The sequence below is a fragment of the Stenella coeruleoalba genome, assembly GCF_951394435.1.
Source record: "Stenella coeruleoalba genome assembly, chromosome: 3".
In the NCBI taxonomy this organism is placed as follows: domain Eukaryota; kingdom Metazoa; phylum Chordata; class Mammalia; order Artiodactyla; family Delphinidae; genus Stenella; species Stenella coeruleoalba.
This window is the reverse complement of record NC_137148.1, coordinates 169,126,919-169,149,498: the sequence shown is the minus strand read 5'-3', so window position 1 is coordinate 169,149,498 and position 22,580 is coordinate 169,126,919. Positions and strand designations below refer to the sequence as shown.

Sequence of the window (22,580 nt, the reverse complement as noted above, 5' to 3'; positions counted from 1 at the left end):
ACTGCATTTCTTGAAGCTGAATGGCAGATTCTTTAGAGAGATCTCAGAGGTATATCTTGACAAGCTTATTCAAAATCTATCTAATCATCTAGAAAAATGCATCTTTAAAATCACGGGTTGAGCTTTAATTGACATAGAGTAAAATTCATGCTTTTTAGGTGTACTTTTTTTTTAAATAGACTTTTTTGACTAAATTCTTTTTTTTTGTGTGGTACGCGGGCCTCTCACTGCTGTGGCCTCTCCCGTTGCGGAGCACAGGCTCCGGACGCGCAGGCTCAGCGGCCATGGCTCACGGGCCCAGCCGCTCCGCGGCATGTGGGATCTTCCCGGACTGGGGCACGAACCCGCGTCCCCAGCACCGGCAGGCGGACTCTCAACCACTGCGCCACCAGGGAAGCCCCTTGACTAAATATTTTTTAAAATTAATTTTTATTGGGGTATAGTTGATTTATTATGTGGTGTTAATTTCTGCTGTACAGCAAGGGGAGTCAGTTATACATATACATATGTATACATACATATACATATATCCATTCTTTTTTAGATTCTTCTCCCATCTAGGTCATTACAGAATACTCAGTAGACTTCCCTGAGCTGTACAGTAAGTTCTTATTAGTTATCTATTTTATTATATATAGTGGTGTGTATATGTCAATCCCAATCTCCCCATTTATCCCTCCCCCCATCCCCCTTGGTAACCATAAGTTTGTTTTCTACATCTGTGATTCTGTTTTGTAAATAGGTTCATTTGTACCATTTTTTTTAGATTCCACATATAAGTGATATCATATGATATTTGTCCTTCTCTGTCTTACTTCACTCAGTCTGACAATGTCTAGGTCCACCCATGTTGCTGCAAATGGCATTAGTTTGTTCCTTTTTATGGCTGAGTAATATTATATATATATAAAAAGTAATATCATATATAAATATATATATACCACATCTTCTTTATCCATTCATCCGTCGATGGACATTTAGGTTGTTTCCATGTCCTGGCTATTGCAAATAGTGCTGCAATGAACATTGGGGTGCATGTATCTTTTTGAACTATGGTTTTCTGCAGATATACGCCTAGGAGTGGGATTGCTGGATCATATGGTAGCTCTATTTTTAGTTTTTCCAGGAACCTCCATACCATTCTCCATAGTGGCTGTACCAATTTATATTCCCACCTAAAAAAATAGACTTTATATTTTTAGAGCAGTTTTAGGTTCACAGCAAAACTGAGCAGAAAGTGGAGAGCTTCCATATACTCCTGGCCCTCACACATGCACAGCCACCTCCACTAATGACATTCCCCACAGCTGGACTCCAGTGTTGTACAAATGGTATAGAGTAGCACATACACACCATTACAGTATCGTGCAGAAGAGTTTCATTTCCCTAAAACTCCTCTGTGCTTTGCCTATGCATTCTTTCCTCTCCGGCAGTATTTGTAATATGAAAATACATAGTTGTGTAACTACTTATCCATCACCTCTCCATAGAAAACCCTGTGACCTTTAGCTGTCACTTCCCCATTCTCTCTCTTCCCACCTACTGGGAACCACAAATCTACTTTTTGTCCATATAGACTTGCCTCTTCCGGACATTTCATATAAATGGACTCATACAATATGTGGTCTTTTGTGTCTGGCTTCTCTCACTGAGCATCATGTTGTCAAGCTTCATCCATGTTGTAGTGACTGTAGTGTTTCATTCCTTTTTATGCCTGAATGATATCCCCTTGTATGGGTGTAACACATATTGTTTCTCCTTTCATCAATTAATGGACATTTGGGTTGTTCCACTTTTTGGCTCTTATGAATAATACTGCTACAGAAACTCACGTATAAGCATTAGTCACTCTTGTACCTATTAGAGAATTCATTTTAGGATTTCTTTGACTGACTGTATAAAGTATGTCCTTGAATTTGAACCTGCCTTACCATTTCGTCTGTTCCTTCATGAATGAATGAATGGAACAAAATCTTCAATATGTGTTCATTTTATGTTAGTAGGACCATCCTGGTTTTCACTTTTTGAAAATCATACTTGAACTCTTCACTGAAGGCCACACGTCGTCTCCTGTAGCCCTTTGCTACAACTAGAGCAAAACTGGGTTCTAGTAATTGCTTCTTCCCCTAGCCCTATGGACTCCTACTCTTCCTGGTGGGTTCCCTTAACACTGTCCACACTGTTGAACAGGGTCTCTTTTCTGAACACCGCGAACGTGCTATTTGTTTCCTGGCTCATCTGACTGATGCTGATACCGCAGGGAACATTATGGGATACGGTTCACACTGTATCCTCAGAAGATACACAGTAGTGCATAACAGGTTTTCATTAAATATTCGTAGAATGAATAAATCAAAGGGCACAATAAGACACACAATTTGAAGGTTCTTGAAGGCTCCTTAACTATTCAACGCTATGAGTTGGCAGTATTGAATTGTATCTGAAGGTTAGAAATCCTCTTACCCTTTGTGTTATGGAAAACTACTAACTGCAAGGACCACCCTTTCTCACATGACTTAGGTAAGACCCACAGATGTCCCCTTTGTTTATCTGTAACAAGGCCAGATGTGGACCCTTCAAGTTCCCATTCTTTGCCTCATACGTGATTAGCTGAACTGCATATCCCCAGTGATCAATTGGAAAAAGCTGCTTTTAAACCAAATGTTGGTTAAGCTCCTTTCCTTCCTGCAGGTCCCTGAACTTTGGCCACAATCTCACCTGAGCCAGTAGACAGCATCTCCTGAGAACAGGAAGACCTCTGATCTGCCATCTCATTACACCATCTTTTCATCCCTTTTCCCTAATTCTAGAAAGCTCAGTTCCTTCTAGTATTCCTATAAAAGAAAATATTTTGAAAAGACTCTTGAGACACTTGGAAGATCTTATGCAGGATCTGGGTGTTCTTCACTGCAGTAGGTCCCCCTGCCCTATTTCAATATGTTCCCCTTTTCCCTCGAAGAATCCTTCTGAATAAAGTCTCTCCTTACTAAGTCTGGCTTTGTTTTTTATTTGACAGAGTAATGGTCTGTGTGCTTAGCCAGACATATATGGTGTAGGGGAGGAAAAATTCTCTACCTTCTTTGGGGTATTATTTCTAGCAGTTTTAATTCCATATATTAATTAAAAATCTTAACTCTTATAAACCTTAATTTCTAGTGAAAACTAGGAAGAAAGCAATTATGAACTGTCTGTTATATACCAACCATTCTGTAGATTAACAAATTTATGAATATACTATTTCATACTTCTAGAAGCATAGACTTCCTCAGTGTACAGTTTTTCAATGTGTCACAACACGTGTTTACGAAAAGACCTCCAAAATCTTTAGTTCGGATGGGAAGCCCAAAGCAGGTAAACTTAAATTTAGCAATTAATATTTTAGTACATTACCTTATTTGTTTTTTAAAACTTTTATTTATTTTTATTTTATTTTTTGGCTGCACCACGTGGCTTGTGGGATCTCAGCTCCCCAACCAGGGATTGAACCCAGGGCCTTGGCAGTGAAAGTGAAGAGTCCTAACCACTGGATCGCCAGGGAATTCCCACATTATCTCATTTGGAAATGATCTGGATAGTCAATGAATAACCATCATTTAACTTAACTTAGTAGCACTTTAAAGTTACCAAAAAGATTTTGGAAACTGTTTTAAATTAGGCCTATTTTATAAAACATCATCCTTGTTGAAAAGTTTATTTATAAATTTCATGTCACATTTATTCAGTTTGCTCATTCTCAACAGCTATGTTTACATTACTCAGGAAAATTTCATAAAACATTAGACAAAGTTAGCCATCATTCTATTTTTCTTGCTGACAAATTTAGTAATATATATATATATATTAGGCAAACATTCAATACGATAGTGCTGGGAATCTCCCAGAGATTCCCAGACTTCTAAAAGTCTGTTTGCACATGAGGAGAGAAGGTGCAAGTTTTCTGTCTGTTTTCAGCACGTATTTGAGCCTGAGAGTTCACATGGCATGTCAGTCTAAAGAAAGCACGGGCATGTCTGAACTTGCCTACTTTCGGGGAGCGGGTGGGTGGGCCCAACCTCTCTGGGTCTATTTGCATAACGACAATGAACAGTCCTTACAACACAGAGTGGTAAGGGAGGAAAGGGCAATGCGACTGTAATATCATCCTGTGATAAGGGGAGAGAAGAGGAGAGTCTGCCCCAGATATGCCAGCATGGATTTTTGCTTTCTCTGGGTCTTGTGTGACCCCCATGGGAACAGATGGAATACGAGGAAGAATTCATAGATCAGTTTTTCGAAGACCGAACCACCCTGCTAACCTCTCTTAGAATGCCATGTTGGGGGAAATCCCAACTTCCAGTAGTTTTAAGTCTCACAGATTTTAACTCCTCCAGCGCTGTGCCTCTGCACATTTCTGGGTTCACCAAGAAAGGGACCCCGTTCATAGGTGCATCCCATACACGTTCACAGAAATGCAGAGTGTGGAGACTCTCTGGGATCTTGCATCATACTGAGGGATGTGGTTACCCCAACTGGGGAAATTTGAGTTATTTTTCTTCAAATGATTTCATTTGGTTTCAAGGGCTGGAGAGGTTTACAGGAAATACAGTTTATATACCTATGCCAGCATGGTCTTTGAGTCATGTATATGGTGAATTTTAAAGACATATATGTTTTCTTCCTCAGATTAACAAACGTTCAGGCTTTTATTTTATTATCATCAAAAGAACATGCAGAGAAGGTTAAAATCATGAAACACAGAGTCAGATAATTTGGGTTCAAATCCTGACACTGTCAGTGACTAGCTGGTGACTGGACAAATCTTTAAACCTCTCTGAGCCTGTTTCCTTGTCTGTATAATGGGAAAATAAGGGCATCAGAATAACTAAGTTGTTGTAAGCAGTGGGGTATGCACCATAGAGCCAGACTGCCTGAGTTTGAATCCCAGCTCTGCCTCTTCCTAGCTGTGTGATTTCTGGCAAGTTACTTAACTTCTCTGTGCCACAGTTTGCTATCTGCAAAATGGCAGTGACAACACAAGTACATACATCACTGGATTGTTGTAAGTGTTAAAGACGGTAACAATGTACGTAAAATGTTAAACACCAGCGTAACGCTGTATAAGTTTTGCTGTTATTATCATAAGGCATGTAACATTTTTCCACAGTAGCACTTCAGTAAATATTTGAGCCAGGCTCAAGGTGTGGGCTGAAAGGGCAAGGGCTGAGAGAAAAAAGGGAACTGGGACAGGAGGGTAATGACATCATTCCAGGAGGAAGCGGGCCAGAGGAGTCATTCACAGGACAGCTTTCAGAAGTTGTGGAGTTTCATGAGAATTTCAGGCTGGGGACCATTTCCCTCAAGGTCCTAAGTTCTAAATCTCTCTGAAGAGAGCTATTCTGCCCATTGCTTCTTTTTTTCTTTCTTAAAAAAAAAAAAAGCTTTATTCTTTTTATCTTTATGGGGAATTAATAGCTGACAACAACATCTAATCAATACTATCTCTAATGGTTAATTTTAAAAAAATATTTCTTTAATTGGCTGCACCAGATCTTCGTTGTGGTATGCAGGATCTTTGTTGCCCTGTGTGGGATTTTTAGTTGCAGCATGTGGGCTGTAGTTGCAGCATGTGTGTTTAGTCTAGTTTTAGTTGCAGCATGTGGGTTCCCTGACCAGGGATTGAACCTTGGCCTCCTGCAGTGGGAGTGCAGAGTCTTAGCCACTGGACCAGCAGGGAAGTCCCTGTCAAGGGCACTTTTTAGCTAAGAAGTTCTCCTTAGCTTTGTAATTTTAACTGAATTCTGGTTGAACCTTAAGAAACTTAACCATACATGTGTAATAACTGTTCTGCTACAAACTTTATGTCACATTTCCCATGTTCCTCTTACCTCGATGAAAATTACTGAAGGTCTTCCTTTATCATCAAAGCTCAAAGAGATGTATGCCATGGCATATGGTAAGTACATATGAAAACTCTTTATCATCACTTACTAAGTTACGCAAGATTCCAGTTCAAGTTGACAGACAAAACATAAACTAGATTTAAAGTGCTGTATTAAAAAACAAAAACACCCTTTGCATTTTGGGGTAATTAACACGTAGAGACCTAAGCACGTAGCCTTATTCAGAGGACGACAGCTGCTCAAATGCATGCTTAAGGCATTTTTATCCATACCTAACCGGAGGTTTCAGAGACGATAACACCAGTCAGGTATTCTGAATTCTTTCATATTAGATAGGAACATCTTCTCAATAGTACCCTTCAAGTCACATCTCATTTATCTTCCTTCTTAAGAACTGCATAGGCTTATCTTAAATAGTTTAAACACCTGTAATAAACGACAGTCGGCTAAAAGTAGAGGTACTCTGGTCCATGCTCAAAATGATGTGGCCAGCGGAAAAGCCAGCATTATTAAATATGAATGCAAGCCTTACCAACACAAACGGAACCTTTCTTTTTTCAATAAAAAAGCTAGTCCAAAAAAGGTCTCAGTCCATAAAGATTTCTTGTTTCCAAATCACAGTGAAAGGAACTTGAGTAGTTGACCAGTTTTGTTTTCTACCATGTGTCTTAAAGATACCTCACTAAAAACTGGTACCTGAAAAAAACAAAAAACAAACAAAAAAAAAACTGGTACCTGATACAACAGAATGACATATGCAGAATGTAATATTGTAGTACAGGACTGAGGTTGACTGTTACAGACATATTTCCACTCTGATGATTAAATGGTTACCTCCTAATTATTTATATAGTTGTCATTGGTTTTGGTTTTTGTTTTTTTCTGGCTGCGCAGCTCCGCATGCGGAATCTTAGTTCCCTGACCAGGGATAGAACCCATGCCTCCTGCAGTGGGAGCATGGAGTCTTAACCACTGAACCTCCAGGGAAGTCCCCCTAATTATTTATATAGAACATTGGTTCAATAACAAAGACAGAGAACAGCAGCTAGAACTTTATCTCATTCAATGTTCAGAGATAAAAGGGTTAACCATTCTTTCCATTCTTTTCTGCAGATAACTCCTTTTTTGCTTCTTATTTAAATCTGATGGCCACTGAATTCTGGCATTTTTCCAAGCTCCTGTACGAAGAGGATGCTGAAAGCCATCACAATACAGCATCCGGAAACATAAGGCTTCTTCTGTTCACCGATTCTGGCACACTTCCAAAATATACCCAACAACCCAGTTTTATTTCTGTCCAGGAGACTGGATGCCAAGAATCGGATACAAGCACAGGCACATATAAGCAGCAAGATCACAGTCAACAGACTCTAAACATTGAAAACGGCAGACATAGTGAGGCCGGCAGAGCCTCAGCCACATCCTTCCATTGCTTCTTCATGCTCTATTTCTCTTGCGTGGGCTTTTCCGACTTAAAGGAAGACACACCACCTAAGAGTTGTGAGTTTAAATTTTCTTCGGGGTCTTACTGAGGACTATAGCCCCAGGAGACAGCTACTCAGTTAGCTCTGAGGAAAATGGTCTGAAGAGGCAGGGGGGAATGCCAGTTTATACGTGATTTTTGGCTAGGGAATACATCCGGTCAAGTATACATCTTGGTAAAAGATTACTGCTAGTCACAAAGAACAAATATCTCAAGTTAATGCATTTAGTGCTCTTCTGTGTATGGGAAGATGCAAGAATCTGGAATCATTTAAATGCTTCCTGAGATATATATCTAAATATCTAAGGCCTGCTTGTCCAAAACATGGAGTGTCTCACCCTGTTCTCCATCCTGAATTCCTCTCAGGGTGTACACTTGGTCAGCAACTGCGGTAGGTTACGGCTTCATACTTGTAGAAATGGGTGGCGAGCAAACGCTTTGTTCATTATTTACATACTTCCCTGCTTTAATCTCTTTTTCTTCTTTCCTTCCTTCCTTCCCTCTTTTTTAAATTAATAATTTATTTATTTATTTATTTTCCCATTACACTTGAATTAAGAGCGATTTCTTAACTCCATAGACATTTCTCATAATCCAGAAGTTCTCTTTGTAATTTCTAGATGATTTTATTTTCACTAAAAGCATATATTTGGAATACCTCATTACAGGATGGGGTTGATGGATAAAGAACAAGTTTTTAGACCATGCTCTAAAATTAACTTTATTACAGTAAGCTATACTTTGTGTGTAAATCACTGGAATTTGTGGTGATTCCTCTCTCCCTGGCCAGGTCCAGAGTCATTGACGCCTAAAGCTGGAGGTCATCTGGTCCAGTCCTTTTATATAGTAAAAACTGAGACCAGAGATAGAGGGATTTTCATTGGAGTAAAAATTGCTTCAGGGACTTCCCTGGTGGTGCAATGGTTAAGAATCCGCCTGCCAGTGCAGGGGACACGGGTTCAAGCCCTGGTCCGGGAAGTTCCCACATGCCGCGGAGCAACGAAGCAAGTGTGCCGCAACTACTGAGCCTGTGCTCTAGAGCCCGTGAGCCACAGCTACGGACGCCCGCGTGCCTAGAGCCTGTGCTCCGCAGCAAGAGAAGGCACGACAATGAGAAGCCCACGCACCACAATGAAGAGCTGCCCCCGTTCGCCGCAACTAGAGAGAGCCTGTGCGGCAACGAAGACCCAGTGCAGCCAAAAATAAATAAATTTATTAAACAAAATTGCTTCGATATTTCCCAACAGGGAACATTATAAAATGAAACAGTAATAGAAGAGGCTAACAAACAGCAAAAGAGTCCAATTTTTGTTTTATCTTCCTCCCTAATTTCTCTGCCTCCTTTCAACTCCCTTGCTGTGGTGAAATTCTCAAAAGTTGAGGAAAAAGAGGAAAGAAAGGGCGAAATAAAAACTGGGTTTTTATTTTATTTTTTTTTTAAACTGGCTTTTTGATTCCTGAAAAATGGAAACTGGTATATGGTAGGTAATTTTCAGAACCCGCACTTCTGCAACATCATGCCTATAGCATGTGTCAGCACCCTTTACGCTTGTTTTTATTTATTTATCTTTATGTTTTCAGGCTCTGTGAATTTTATTCTTTTTTATTTTTTGAAAATTTTATTGGAGTATCGTTGATTTACAGTGTTCTGTCCCCTCTTTTATTTTTGTGACAGCTTTATTGAGGTGTAACTCACATACCATACCAAAAAATCCATCCATTTAAAGTGTATAATTCACTGCCTTTTAGTACATTCACAGAACTGTGCGTCTATTACCATAATGAATTTTAGAACACAATCATCCCCCACCCCCAAAACCCTGTACCCATCAGCAGTTAGTCCCCGGTACCCCCTCCCTCAGCCCTAGACAACCACTGTGCTGGTTACTTTTATGGGTTAACTTGATGGCCCACAGAGTGCCTGGATATTTGGCCAAACATTATTGTAGGTATGTCTGCGAGGGTGTTTCTGGATGATGTTGACATCTGAATCAGTGAACTGAGTAAAGCAGATTGCCCTCACTAATGTGGGTGGGCCTCATCTAATCAGTTGAAGGCCTGAAGAGAGAAAAATAAAAGCTGATTAAGAGGAAACTCCTCCTGCCTGACTCCTTGGAGTTGGGATATTGGTTTTTTTTCTTGCATTTATGTTATTTTTTAAAATTTATTTATTTTATTTTTAGCTGCATTGGGTCTTCATTGCTGCACGCGGGATTTCTCTAGTTGCTGCAAGTGGGGGTTACTCTTTGTTGTGGTGCGTGGGCTTCTCATTGTGGTGGCTTCTCTTGCTGCGGAGCGCGGGCTCTAGGCATGCAGGCTTCAGTAGTTGTGGCACGCGGGCTCAGTAGTTGTGGCACATGGGCTTAGTTGCTCCACGGCATGTGGGATCTTCCTGGACCAGGGCTCGAACCCGTGTCCCCTGCATTGGCAGGCAGATTCTTAACCACTGTGTCATCAGGGAAGTCCTCTTGCATTTGTTTTTATTTTTATTTCCTTTCTTTATACTTAAACTGAAACATTGGTTATTTCTGTCTTCATACTCAAACTGAAATATCAGCTCCCCCCATTGGCTGGAGCCTGTGGACCTTTGGACTGAACTACACTATCATCTCTCCTGGGTCTCCAGCTGGCCAACTGCAGGTTTGGGGGCTTGTTCAGCTCTGTAATCGTGTAAGCCAATTCCTTATAACAAATCTCTCTCTGTATATTTTTGTGCACCCTATTGATTCTGTTTGGAGAACTCGGACAAATACAACCGCTAATCCACTTTCTGTCTCTATGGATTTGTCTGTTGGGGACATTTCACAAAAATGGAATCGTGTATCTGATTTTGTATCTGACTTCTTTCTCTTAGCATTGTATTTTCAAGATTCATTAATGTGGTAACATGTGTCAGTACTTCATCCCTTTAACTGCCAGATGATCTTCCATCATATTGATGTATCACATTTTGTTTATCATTCATTGACAGACATTTGGGTCATTTCAATTTGGGGCTATTGTTAATAATGTTGGGGTGGACATTTGTGTCCAAGTGTTTGTATGGACCTAAGTTTTCATTTCTCTTGGGTACATAGCCGGGAGTGGAATTGCTGCATCACGTAGTAACTCTATGTTTAACTTCTGAGGCACTGCAGGACCATTTTCCACAGATGCTACACCATTTTAGTATCCCACCAGAAATGTGTGAGGGTTCCTGTATTAGTTGGGGTGCTCCAGAGAAACAGAACCAGTAACAGGTGCATATGTAGACAGACTTATGAAGAATTTGCTCATGTGAATTTGCCCCATGACCTGCCATCTGCAAGCTGGAGTTCTAGGAAAGTTGTTGGTGTAATTCCGGTCCAAGTCCAAAGGCCTGAGAACTAGCCCATATTGGGGAGGGCAGCACTCTCCACTCTGTCTGCCGATTCAAATGATAGTTTCTTCCAGAAACACCCAGCAATATTGCCTAACCAGACATCTGAACATCCCATCAAGATGTTGACACATCTGGTCAGGTTGAGACATAAAATTAACCACCACTGTTCCAACTTGTCTCCATCCTTGACAGCACTTTTTATTGTCTGTCTTTTTCGAATATAGCCATCCTAGCGGGGGTGCAATGGTATCTCATGATGGTCTTGATTTGCATTTCTTTGATGACTAAGGATGTCGAGCCTTACTTCCTTCTTTCCTTTCACAAGTACTTCTCCTTTCTTCTCTGTCATTATTACACTCATTCCCATGCGATACTGTAGACACTCTAATGCCTGAAGAAAACAAGGCCAGCCTGGCCTTGATAGACAGTTAGCAAATATTTCCGTGTATAGCTGTTTAATTGTAAACAGTACTATGAAGGAAAGTACCAGTAATCATATAGGCACGAGAGGAGAGAATTTTGATCTAGTCCTGGGGTTAGGGAGAATGATGTAGAAGGTTCCTTGTAAAACTATAAATCCAATCGGGGCCCTCCTCACTCTAACACCTTCAATGGCTCCCTCTTGCCTAGGCAACAAATACTCAGTTCTTAGCTTAGCATTTTAGCTCTGCATAACCTGGTTGCAGTCTCATTTTCTACTTTATTATTATTATTATTTTTTAGGATCTTAGTTCCCTGATCAGAGACCAAACCTGTGCCCCCTGCAGTGGAAGCATGGAGTCTTAACCACTGGACTGCCGGGGAAGTCCTCATTTTCTATTTTACAACACACCCACGGGCATCCCCCCACTTCTGCCATAGTGGGGCTCATGATCGTGACAGTGGTCCCTGGCTTTCAAGTGGGGTGGCACAATTCATTTCTGGAAGTGCATGATGGTCCTTTTGTTAAAAAAAAAATCTCTTGATGGGTTCTGGTATATAACTTCGGTAGGATTGTTGAAACGTGTGAAGTTCCTTGCGCATCAGTAAAAGCAGATGTCAGGTGCTCTGTGAGAGAAGGGAGTCAGATCTATGAAGAGAGAGGTGAGATGGGGAGAGATGCAGGGGCTAGTGAGAAAACGGAACCCCAACCACTACGGCAAAGAGGAGGGCCCGTGTGAGTTCCCTGTGGCTGCTGTGAAAAATGACCACCAACTCTGTGCCTTAACACTACGGAAGTTCATATTCTTATAGTTCTGAAGGTCAGAGTCTGAAAGGGGCCTCAATAGGCTAAAATCAAGGTGTCGGTGGCACTGTGCTCCTTCCGGAGAGTCCAGGGTGAGAATCCATTTCCTTGCTTTTTCCAGCTTCAAGGAGCCACCGCATTCCTTGCTTCATGGTCCCTTCTCCATCTTCAAAGCCAGCAGCGCAGCATCTCGTATCTCTCTCTGACTACGGCCTCTGCTTCTATCATCACATCTCTTTCTCCGACCGTCCTGCCTCCCTCTGATAAGAACTTGTGGTGACATTGGGCACACCTGGATAATCCAGGCTCACTTCCCGATCTCAAGGCTTAATCGTATCTGCAAAGTCCCTTTTACTATATAAGATAACATATTCATAGGTTCCGGGGATAACCTCTGGGTTACCCCCAGCTCAAATGCCACCTTCTTTTCTTCTCTTCTTGTTTATGTGTCTTTCAAAGAACTCAGAGTAGAGTGGGGGAAACAGCTGTCTAAAAAAAAATCTATTGATGTGGAATCTAGAAAAATGGTACAAATTAACTTATTTGCAAAGCAGAAATAGAGACACAGATGTAGAGAACAAACTTATGGATACCAAAGGGGAAAGGGGAGTGTGAGAGGAATATACACTATCGATACTACGTAGAAAATAGATAACTAATGAGAACCTACTGTATAGCACAGGGAACTCTACTCAGTGCTCTGTGATGACCTAAATGGGAAGGAAATCTAAAAAAGAGGGGATATATGTATACATATAGCTGATTCACATTGCTGTACAGCAGAAACTAACACAACATCGTAAAGCAGCTATACTCCAATGAAAATTAAAGAAAAAATCTATTGAAATACCACGTGGTAAGTGGTTTATTCTGGAAGCAGAGAGAGTCAGCCTGAGTGTTCAGGAAACATTATGAAGATGCAAGATGTGTAGGATGGTCTTGTGGGGGATGCCTTTGATATCTGTCAGACCTGGGTTTCAATCCCAGTTCCTCCAGAGTTACGTGGTCTTAGGGAAATTGTATAACCTCTTTTTTTTTTTTTTTTTTTTTTTTTGCGGTACCCGGGCCTCTCACTGTTGTGGCCTCTCCCGTTGCGGAGCACAGGCTCCAGACGCGCAGGCTCAGCGGCCATGGCTCACGGGCCCAGCCGCTCCGCGGCATGTGGGATCTTCCCGGACCAGGGCACGAACCCGCGTCCCCTGCATCGGCAGGCGGACTCTCAACCACTGCGCCACCAGGGAAGCCCAAATTTCTGTTGTTTAAATCATCTAGTTTGTTGTTCTTTGTTATGAGCACCCTAGCTAACTCATAGACCAGCACATGGAAAGCTCTCTATACAAAGTAGCCATCCGTTCAGTTATTAGGAGACGGCTCCACCGAGGGTTTTTATTTTTAATTGTAGTGAAACCCACACAATACAAATTTTACCATTTTAACCATTTTAAGTGTACAGTTCAGAGGTGCTAAGTACATTCACATTGTTGTGCAATCATCCCCAGCCTTCATCTCCAGAACTTTCTCACCTTCCTGAACAGAAACTCTGTCCCCATGAAACACTAACTCCCATCCCCCTCCCCCAGCCCCTGACCCCCCCATCCCACTTTCTGTCCCTATGGATTTGACTCCTCTAGGGACCTCTTATGAGTGGAATGACACAACATTTTGTGACTGGCTTATTTCACTCAGCATAATGTCCTCAAGGTCCATCCACGTAGCATGTGTCAAATTTCTTTCCTTTTTCAACTTGAATAATATTCTATTGTCTATATATATCACATTTTGTTTATCCATTCACCGATTGATGGACCCTCTGGTTGCTTCCACCTCTTGGCTATTGTGAATAAATAGTGCTGCTATGAACATGGTTGTAGAAATATCTCTTTGAGTTCCTGCTTCCAATTTGTTCAGGTCGATACCCAGAAGTGGGATAGCTGTATGTTACTCTGAATTTTTTTGAGGAGTCTCCGTACTTTTTTCCATAGTGGCTGTATCAATTTATATTTCCACCAACGGTGCACAATGATGCCCTTTGCACCACATCCTTGCCAATGTTTGTTATCTCTTGTCTTTTTGATGATAGCCATTCTGACAGGTGTGAGGGGATATCTCACTGTGGTTTTTTTTTCTTCTTCTAGTTTTCTTGAGATATAACTGACATACAGCACTACAAAAACACTACATAGTTATGACTATATTCTCCACACTGTATTTCATAACCATGACTCACTTATTTTGCAACCAGAAATTTTTGTACCTCTTAATCTCCCTCACCAAATTTCTTTCCTTCCACCCCTTTACTCCCCTCTGGCAACCACCTGTTTGCTTTCTGTACCTACAACTCTGTTTATGTTCTGTTCTGTTTGTTTATTTGTTTTGTTTTTTAGGTTCCACATGTAAGTGAAATCACACAGTATTTGCCTTTCTCTGTCTGACTTATTTCACTTAGCATAATACCCTCTAGATCTATCCATGTTATCTCAAATGGTAAGGTTTGATTCTTTTTTTTATGGCTGAGTAATACTCCGTCTATCTATCTGTCTATCATCTATCATCTATCTATCACATCTTCTTTATCCATTTATCTATTTTTGGGCACTTAGGTTGTTTCTATATCTTGGCTGTTGTAAATAATGCTGCGATGAACAGATGGGTGCATATATCTTTTCTTATTAGTGTTTTTAAATCTTTGGATAAATACCCAGGAGAGGAATTGCTGGATCATATGGTAGTCCTATTTTTAATTTTTTGAGGAATCTCCATACTGTTTTCCATAGCAGCTTCACCAATTTACTTTCCCACCAACAGTGTACTAGGGTTTCATTTCTCCACATCATCACCGACACTTGTTATTTGTTGTCTTTTTGATAATAGCCATCTGACAGGTGTGATCATTGTGGTTTTGATTTATATTTTCCTGATGATTAGTGATGTTGAGCACCTTTTCATGTACCTGTTGGCCATTTGTATGTCTTCTTTGGAAAAATGTCTCTTCAGTCTCTACCCATTTTTAAAATTGGATTCTTTTTTTCTTTTTCTTTCTTTTTTTTTTTTTTTTGCTGTTGAGTTGTATGAGTTCTTTATACATTTTCTGTATCAATCCATTGTCAGATATATGGTTTGAAAATATGTTCTCCCATTCCCTAGGATGCCTTTCCATTTTGTTGATGGTTTCTTTTGCTGTGCAGAAGCTTTATAGTTTGATATAGTCCCACTTGTTTATTTTTGCTTATGTTGCCTTTGCTTTTGATGTCAAATCCAAAAAATCATTGCCAAGACCAATGTTAAGGAATTTATCGTTATGTTCAGGTCTTTAATCCATTTTGAGTTTATTTTTGGGTATGGTGTAAGATAGGGATCCAGTTTCATTCTTCCACATGTGACTGTCCAGCTTTCCCAGCACTGTTTATTGAAGAGGCTATCCTTTCCCCATTGTATATTCTTAGGTACTTTTTCATAAGTTAATTGATCATATATGCATATATTTATTTCTGGTCTCTCTATGTGTCTGTCTTTATGCCAACACTATGCTGTTTTGACTACTATAACTTTGTAATATAGTTTGGAATCAGGAACTATGGTGCCTGCAGCTTTGTTTTCTTTCCTAAGATTGCTTTGGCTAATTGGGGTCTTTTGTGGCTCCATACAATTTTGGGATTATTTTTCTACTTCTGTGAAAAGTGCCATTGAAATTTTGATAGGGATTGCATTGAACCTAAAGATTGCTTTGAGTAATACAGACATTTTGACAATATTAATTCTTCCAATCCACGACCATGATATATCTTTCCATCTGTTTGTGTCCTCTTCAATTTCATCAATGTCTTGTAGTTTTCAGTGCACTGATCTTTCACCTCTTAGATTAAATTTTTGAATTATAAATGGGATTGTTTCCTTAATTTCTCTTTCTGATAGTTCACTGTTAATGCATAGAAATGGAACTGATTTTTGTATATTGATTTTGTATCTTGCAACTTTACTGAATTTATTAATTCTAACAGTTTTTTCTGTGGGATATTTAGGGATTTCTATATATAAAATCACATCATCTACAAATAGAGACAGTTTTTCTTCTCTCTTCCTGATTTGGATGCTTTATTTCTTTTTCTGCCTAATTGCTCTGGCTAGGACCTCCAGTACTATGTTGAATAAAAATGGTGAGACTGGGCATCCTTGTCTTGTTCCTGATCTTACAAGAAAAGCTTTCAGCTTTTCACCATTGAATGTGATGTTAGCTGTGGCCTTGTCATATATGGCCTTTTTTATCTTGAGGTACCTTCTCTCTATAGGCAGTTTGTTGAAACTTTTATCATGAATGAATGTTGAATTTTGTGAAACGATTTTCCTGCATCTATTGAGATGATCGTATGGTTTTTATCCTTCATTTTGTTAATGTGGTGTAGTACACTGATTATTTGCATATGTTGAACCATTCTTGCATCCCTGGAATAAATCCCACTTGATCATGGTGTATGATCCTTTAAGTGTATTGTTGAATTTGGTTTGCTAATATTTTGTTCCTTCTTAACCCAAAGGAAAACCTAGATGGCAGTTTTAATAATTCAAGATGATTAAATCTTGAATAATCAAAGTCAGGATAAGATCCTAGGATCAGACATTCATTGGTTAGGTAGTTGCCATGGTGATGGGAGGAGAGTAGGGAAATGATTGATACCTTTTACCCCATTAAGTTGCATAAGCTGATGACAATTTCCAAAGAACTTCCAGCTACAAGGTCTCTGCCTCCTACTGGGGAAGAGAAGTTACTCTAAGATCTCCGAGGATTTTGTGATCAGGAAAGGGGTGGGTGTGAGGTTGGTTTCTGGTGGCTATAGCAGAGGGAATAAAGGAGTGATTGTTTTGAAGGAGAGAAGAAGGAAGAAAACAATAAAAGCGGGAAGGAAGAGGTTGGGAGAAGTTTGGCAATATCTGAGAAACCAGAGCTCTGTAAGCCCAGGTGGTTTTTTAAAAATTAAGTTAATTGGGCTTCCCTGGTGGCGCAGTGGTTGAGAGTCCACTTGCCGATGCCGGGGACACGGGTTCGTACCCCGGTCCGGGAAGATCCCACATGCCGCGGAGCGGCTAGGCCCGTGAGCCATGGCCACTGAGCCTGCGCGTCCGAAGCCTGTGCTCCGCAACGGGAGAGGCCACAATAGTGAGAGGCCCACGTACCGCAAAAAAAAAAAAAAAAAAAATTAAATTAATTAAGTAACTTATTTTGCAGGGAGGTGTTGGGGAGGGGGCACTGTGAAAATGCCAGGACAGAGATGAGGTCTCAGCCTGGTACTTCAAGCCAGGTAAAGTGAGAACAATTTTGAGCAGTGTGGAATTTTGGAGAGTGTTGGATCAGGAAATCCACAAGCCATTAAAGAAGAAACAGATATTTACATCCAAGGACGTAAAAATAAAAAGAATGCACAGCAAAAAAAAAAAAAAAAAAAAAAAAAAAAAAAAAAAAATCATAGGCAACGTCAAAAGTGAAAAGACAAACTGAGAAGATATTTGCAACTCATGTTACAGATAAAGGGCTAAATTCCTCAACATATAAAAACTTTGTACAAAACAGAAAGCAAAAGGTTGATGACTCAGTTAAGAAAAACTGGGCAAGGTGTGGACACATTGCAAAACTATTTGGCGGTTTCTCAAAAAAATATATATATATTTCATATTCTTTTCCATTATGGCTTATTACCAGATATTGAATACAGTTATGTGAATGCATTAATGCCACTTTAACAGGGTTAATTTTATTTTATGTGAATTTCACCTCAATTAAAAAAAAAGAGTGTCTACACATGACTCTACAGAAAAGAAAATACAAATGTTTCAAATGACACTGAAGTATGGGGGCGGGGAATAGGCTCCCCTTTTATTAGAAATAAGACAAATGAAAAGCTTCTTTTCACATCCCACAGAGCACCCATGGTCACATGGTGCAGCTTAAAAATCTAAATTGGTTCAACACCTGTAGAGGCCAATTTATTAATAAATATCAAAATTATAAACACACCCTCTTGGACCCGGCCATTCCACTTCTAGGAATTTATCCTACAGATATAGGTGCAAAATGACCTAGGTATTGTAGAAGAAAAAGAAAGGTATCAGACGTGGAAAGGAAGAAATAAAATTGTTTTTATTTTTAGAAGAGTTTTTAAAAAATACTTTAACCAAAAACTGTTGGATCTAATAAACAGATTCTGTAAAGTGAAACAAAGAAACAAACAGAAAAACAGCACACACACACCCCAAATCAATATAGAAACATCAATTACGTTTCTGTGCATTAACAATGCAATCTCACGGTGGTCCAGTGGTTAGGACTCTGCCCTGCAGGTGGGTGTGGGTTCATTCCCTGCTTGGGGAACTAAGATCCCACATGCCACATGATGCGACCAAAAAAAGAAAAAATAATAAAAAAGTTAAAAAAAAAAGCCAATGCATTCTCAGGAAGAGAAATACAACCTTTGGATACAATACAATAATAAAATAATAAAATACTTACGAATAAATTGACGATAAAACAAAGAAAAAACTTCTCAACAAATCTGGGCCAGGAAGTGCAATCGTCAAGGGCACACCCACTGAATCCCAAAAAAAGTCTCATCAGCGTTTCTGGAGGGCAGCAGAGGCGGAGTAAGGTTGGTGCAGAGAATGTCCCCGTGGGCTAAGAAGGTAAGGCGCTGGGAGGCGACAGAGCAGCTTTGGTGAAAGTTGAGGCGTAGCAGGCTGATGCTGTGGGCTGTGGGGAAGCAGATGGCCACGCTCAGGGTGGCGCTAAGGGGCTTGGCGGTCCACGTAGAGGAAGAGCAGTTGGCTAAGGTCACCTGGATGTGCAGCCTATAAATGCCATCACGTTGGATACGCAGCTGCCCGTTGTCCAGCTCTGGCCCATGCACGAAGGAGCGGCCCAGGGCTGGGCTTCCCTGCCAGCGCAGCCTGGGGTCCTGCCGCGATCCTGAGAGGGTTGTGGGAGAAGGGATGGAAGGATGGAAGTTTAGGGAAACTGAGTGCTATAGAGGCAATGCCCCAAACTCCCATGTTGAAACCTAACCCCCAAGGGGATGGAATTAGAAGGTGGGCCATTGGGAAGTGATTAGATCATGAAGGTGGAGCCCTTATAAAAGAGACCCCATATCCACTGATGGATGAATGGAGAAAGAAGATGTGATATCTATATATCTATATATCTGTATATACACACATACACACACATATATGTATACATATACATATGTATATGTACACACACACCATACACACATATATACAAAATGGATAAAGATGTTTATATATATTTTTATATATAATATATGTGTTATTATACATATATATATATATATAAAATTCAACCATAAAAAAAGAAGGAAATTCGGCCACTTGTGACAACATGGGTGGACCTAGGGGTAAGTCAGACGAAGACAAATACTGTATGACTTCCCTTATACGTGCAATCTAAAAGAAAACAAAACCCAAACTCATAGACACAGAGAACAGACTGGTGGTTGCCACAGGTGGGAGCCGGGGTGGGCAAAATAGGTGAAGGTGGTCGAAAGGTAAAACTTATAAAATAAGTTATAAACTAAGTCCTGGCGGTGTCATGTGCAGCATGGTGACTAGAGTTAATGACACTGTGTTGTATATTTGAAAGTTGCTAAGAGAGAAGATTTTACAAGTTCCCATGGCAAGAAAAAAAATTGTAACTATGTTAGCTAGACACTGTGGCGATCGTTTTGTAATATATACAAATAGAGAATCATGTTGTACACCGGAAACTAATACAACGTTGTATGTCAACTATATCTCAATTTAAAAAGAGAAAGAGTGACTTCCCTGGCGGGTTCAGTGGTTAAGATTCCGTGCTTCCAATGCAGGCGTACGGGTTCCATCCGTGGCTGGGGAACTAAGATCCCGCATGCCCCGCGGGGCCGGGTGGGGTGATGTGGGGGTGGCCAAAGAATAGAAAAAAAAAAAAAAAAGAAAGGGGGGTGGGGAGAGAAAGAGAAGAGCTCGGAGAGCTCTCTCCCTCCCTTTCAGCCACGTGAAGACCCAGCAAAAAGATGAGAAGGTGGCTGGCTGGGGACTTCCCTGGTGGTCCAGTGGTTAAGACTCCATGTTCCCAATGCATGGGGCGTGGGTTCCATCCCTAAGTCGGGGGAGCTAAAATCCCACAGGCCTCGCAGCTAAAGAACAGAAGCAAGATTGTGAAAAATTCAATAAAGACGTTAAAAATGGTCCACATCAAAAAAAAAAAAAAAAAAAACTTAAAAAAGAAAAAAAGAAGATGGCTGGCTGCGTATGAACCAGGAAGCGGGCTCTCGCCAGACACCAGATCTGCCGGTGCCTTGGACTTCACAGCCCCCAGAACCATGAGAAAGAAATGTCTTGTTCATAAGCCATCTGGTCTGTTATTCTGTCATAGCAGCCGGAGCAGAAAGCACCCAGAGAAAAAAGACGAAGATTTCCCTCCGTTACAAAATGGAATGAACACACACCCAGCCCTCTGGGGATGAGTCGGGGGGTGGGGGGGAGAGGCCCAAAGAGGAAGGGGGTTAGAGAGAGGCTGGGAGAGTACTGCCAAATGCACCCGCCCTCACGTTCCTTCACGTCCTTGCTCCAAAGCCCCCTTCTCAGGGATGCCTTCCCCCATGACCGCATCTTCAAGGGCAAACCCAACGCTGGCCTGCCCGATCCCCCTCCCTTACTTAATATTCCTCCCAGAAGTACCAGATGCGTGTTTTACTCTCTTGCCGTGCTGCATATTTTCCTTGTTTATTTATTTATTTTCTGATCCCCTTGGTAGAAGGGCAACACCGACAGGGCAGGGATTTCTGTCGGTTCTGTGGGCTCTCGGAACACCCAGAACAGGGCTTGCCTCACAGTAGCCGCTTAATTAGTGTTTGTGGCCTCAGTGAGGGCACGTTAGTGATGGTTATTAGCTTGGTTTAATTGATTTGGGATCTCCCAAGGGAGAAAACAAAAGGCTGAGCCAGGAAGCAGGTGCTCAACAGAACGCGGCCATATCTCCCTCTCTTTGTTTCTTTTTCTCATCCTTTGTCAATTTCTCTTTCTCTCTCTCCCTCCCCCACCCTCCTTCTTTTCTCTTTCTCCAACACACATATGCATCTGGTTTTACCTGTGTGATTCAGCTGCAGCTCCGCTAAGTCCCACTGGAAGAAAAGAAAAGAAAAGAAAAGAGACCAGACGTCTTGAGTGTTCCCGAGGGAAGAGCTCTCTTTTCTCGACCCATCCTTCTATCCACCCATCATCCCACCGGACTGAGTTGGGACCTTTGTGAAGAACTCTTAAAGAGAAAGTAGGTTCGAACTAGCCGTGAGCATGAAGAGAAGACCTTCTGAAGAACTTCTTAGTTTCCAGGATATAACACAGGGCGCCTCGGCACACCTGCCTCTCTCCCCTGCAAAGCTCTCCCACCCCCGTAATGCAGCCCCCAAAGCCAGACCCTGTGGTAGGTGTCCAGGGTTCCTCCTGTCCTTGGAGGTCCCGGAACCGCCCCTTCCCAGCTTTGAGAAGCCCCCAGCAGCCTCTGAGTCAGCCTGCTGGGGGAACACCAAAGACGAGTCATTTTCCAGGCCCCCATACGGTATGTATCTTCCTCCACCCCGGGATCTCCACCCGGGATTTACCTCCTGGTGTCGGCAGAACTGACTATCCAGAGCCGGAGACCCCCGGGGGCAGCCTTGCCCCCGCCTCCCCTCCCTGCTCTGGTCTCTCTCGCTCTGTTCTTTTCCACCAGCTCTTTCTTCCTGGCAGTTGTCTTTTCTATTGTTTGGCCACGCCACGTGCTATGCGGGCTATTAATTCCCCAGACCAGGGATCGAACCCCCCCCCACTGCGTTGGAAGCGAGAGGTGTTAACCACTGGACTGTCAGGGAAGCCCCCCTGGCAGATTTTTATTCATCTCATTCTGATCTTTTTGTTTTCTTTTTCTTTTTTGGTCGCGAGTCTGTTAGTCTGCGCTCTAGCTCACCATCCCTCTGCCCTGAGCTGATTCTTTCCTCAGTTGCTTACCTGCCCTCGGCGCTGCACCCCCTCCCCAGGTCCCGGCCCCAGCTGGAGGTCCCCATGCTCCTGAGCTTGCAGGAGGCAGATGTACATCTGTCTCTCTCATCCTCCCTTCTGGACTTACCCCAGCTGAATCCACCTGCTGCTTTCGGGTGAGGCGCACACTGCAGACGAGGCAGCCTATCACCATGCCAAGGAGAAGCAGCAACAAAGCCACCCTCCGGATGGACACCCAGGGCCGGTGGGGCACCTGGCAGCCCGAGGCTTCTTCTGCTCTCATGATCCTCTGCAGGCACTTCATCAGCTGTGTGGCGGGGTGGAGGGTGTGTAGAGGCAGGAAGAGGGAAGGAACCTCAGCTCTCATGCAGCTATGGGGCCCTCTGCCTGCCTGAACCTGCCAGGGACCAACCATGCCCCACCCTGGGGATGTCCGGCAAAGGGAGGGACCAGACTCAGTTCTACAGTGCAGGGAATTCCCCTCCAGCTTCTGCCGGTCCCCAGTCTGCAGAGTAGGTGGGCCAGGGTGTCCCTCAATTTTTCTATGTAACTTCCCACACTCACCTTCCTGGTACTCATTCAACAAACCTTCATTGAACATCCACTATGGGCCAG

The 22,580-nt window shown here is 41.9% G+C and overlaps 1 protein-coding gene and 1 pseudogene across 2 annotated transcripts; both read right to left on the bottom strand.

Annotated features, from left to right (window-relative positions):
- Positions 1-7,015: 7,015 nt before the first annotated feature.
- On the bottom strand, positions 7,016-7,273 carry LOC307184976 (protein kish-A-like; annotated as a pseudogene). The gene has a single exon. The product of its transcript is annotated as a protein kish-A-like (transcript).
- A 10,918-nt stretch (positions 7,274-18,191) lies between these two features.
- CD70 (CD70 molecule) lies at positions 18,192-22,332 on the bottom strand (the record flags this gene model as incomplete). The annotated part of the gene is made up of 3 exons (XM_079916336.1): positions 18,192-18,900; positions 21,079-21,112; positions 22,093-22,332. The coding sequence occupies 3 exons, from the start codon at positions 22,330-22,332 to the stop codon at positions 18,512-18,514; spliced, it is 663 nt and encodes a 220-aa protein (XP_079772462.1). The 3' UTR covers positions 18,192-18,511.
- Between the last annotated feature and the right edge of the window lie 248 nt (positions 22,333-22,580).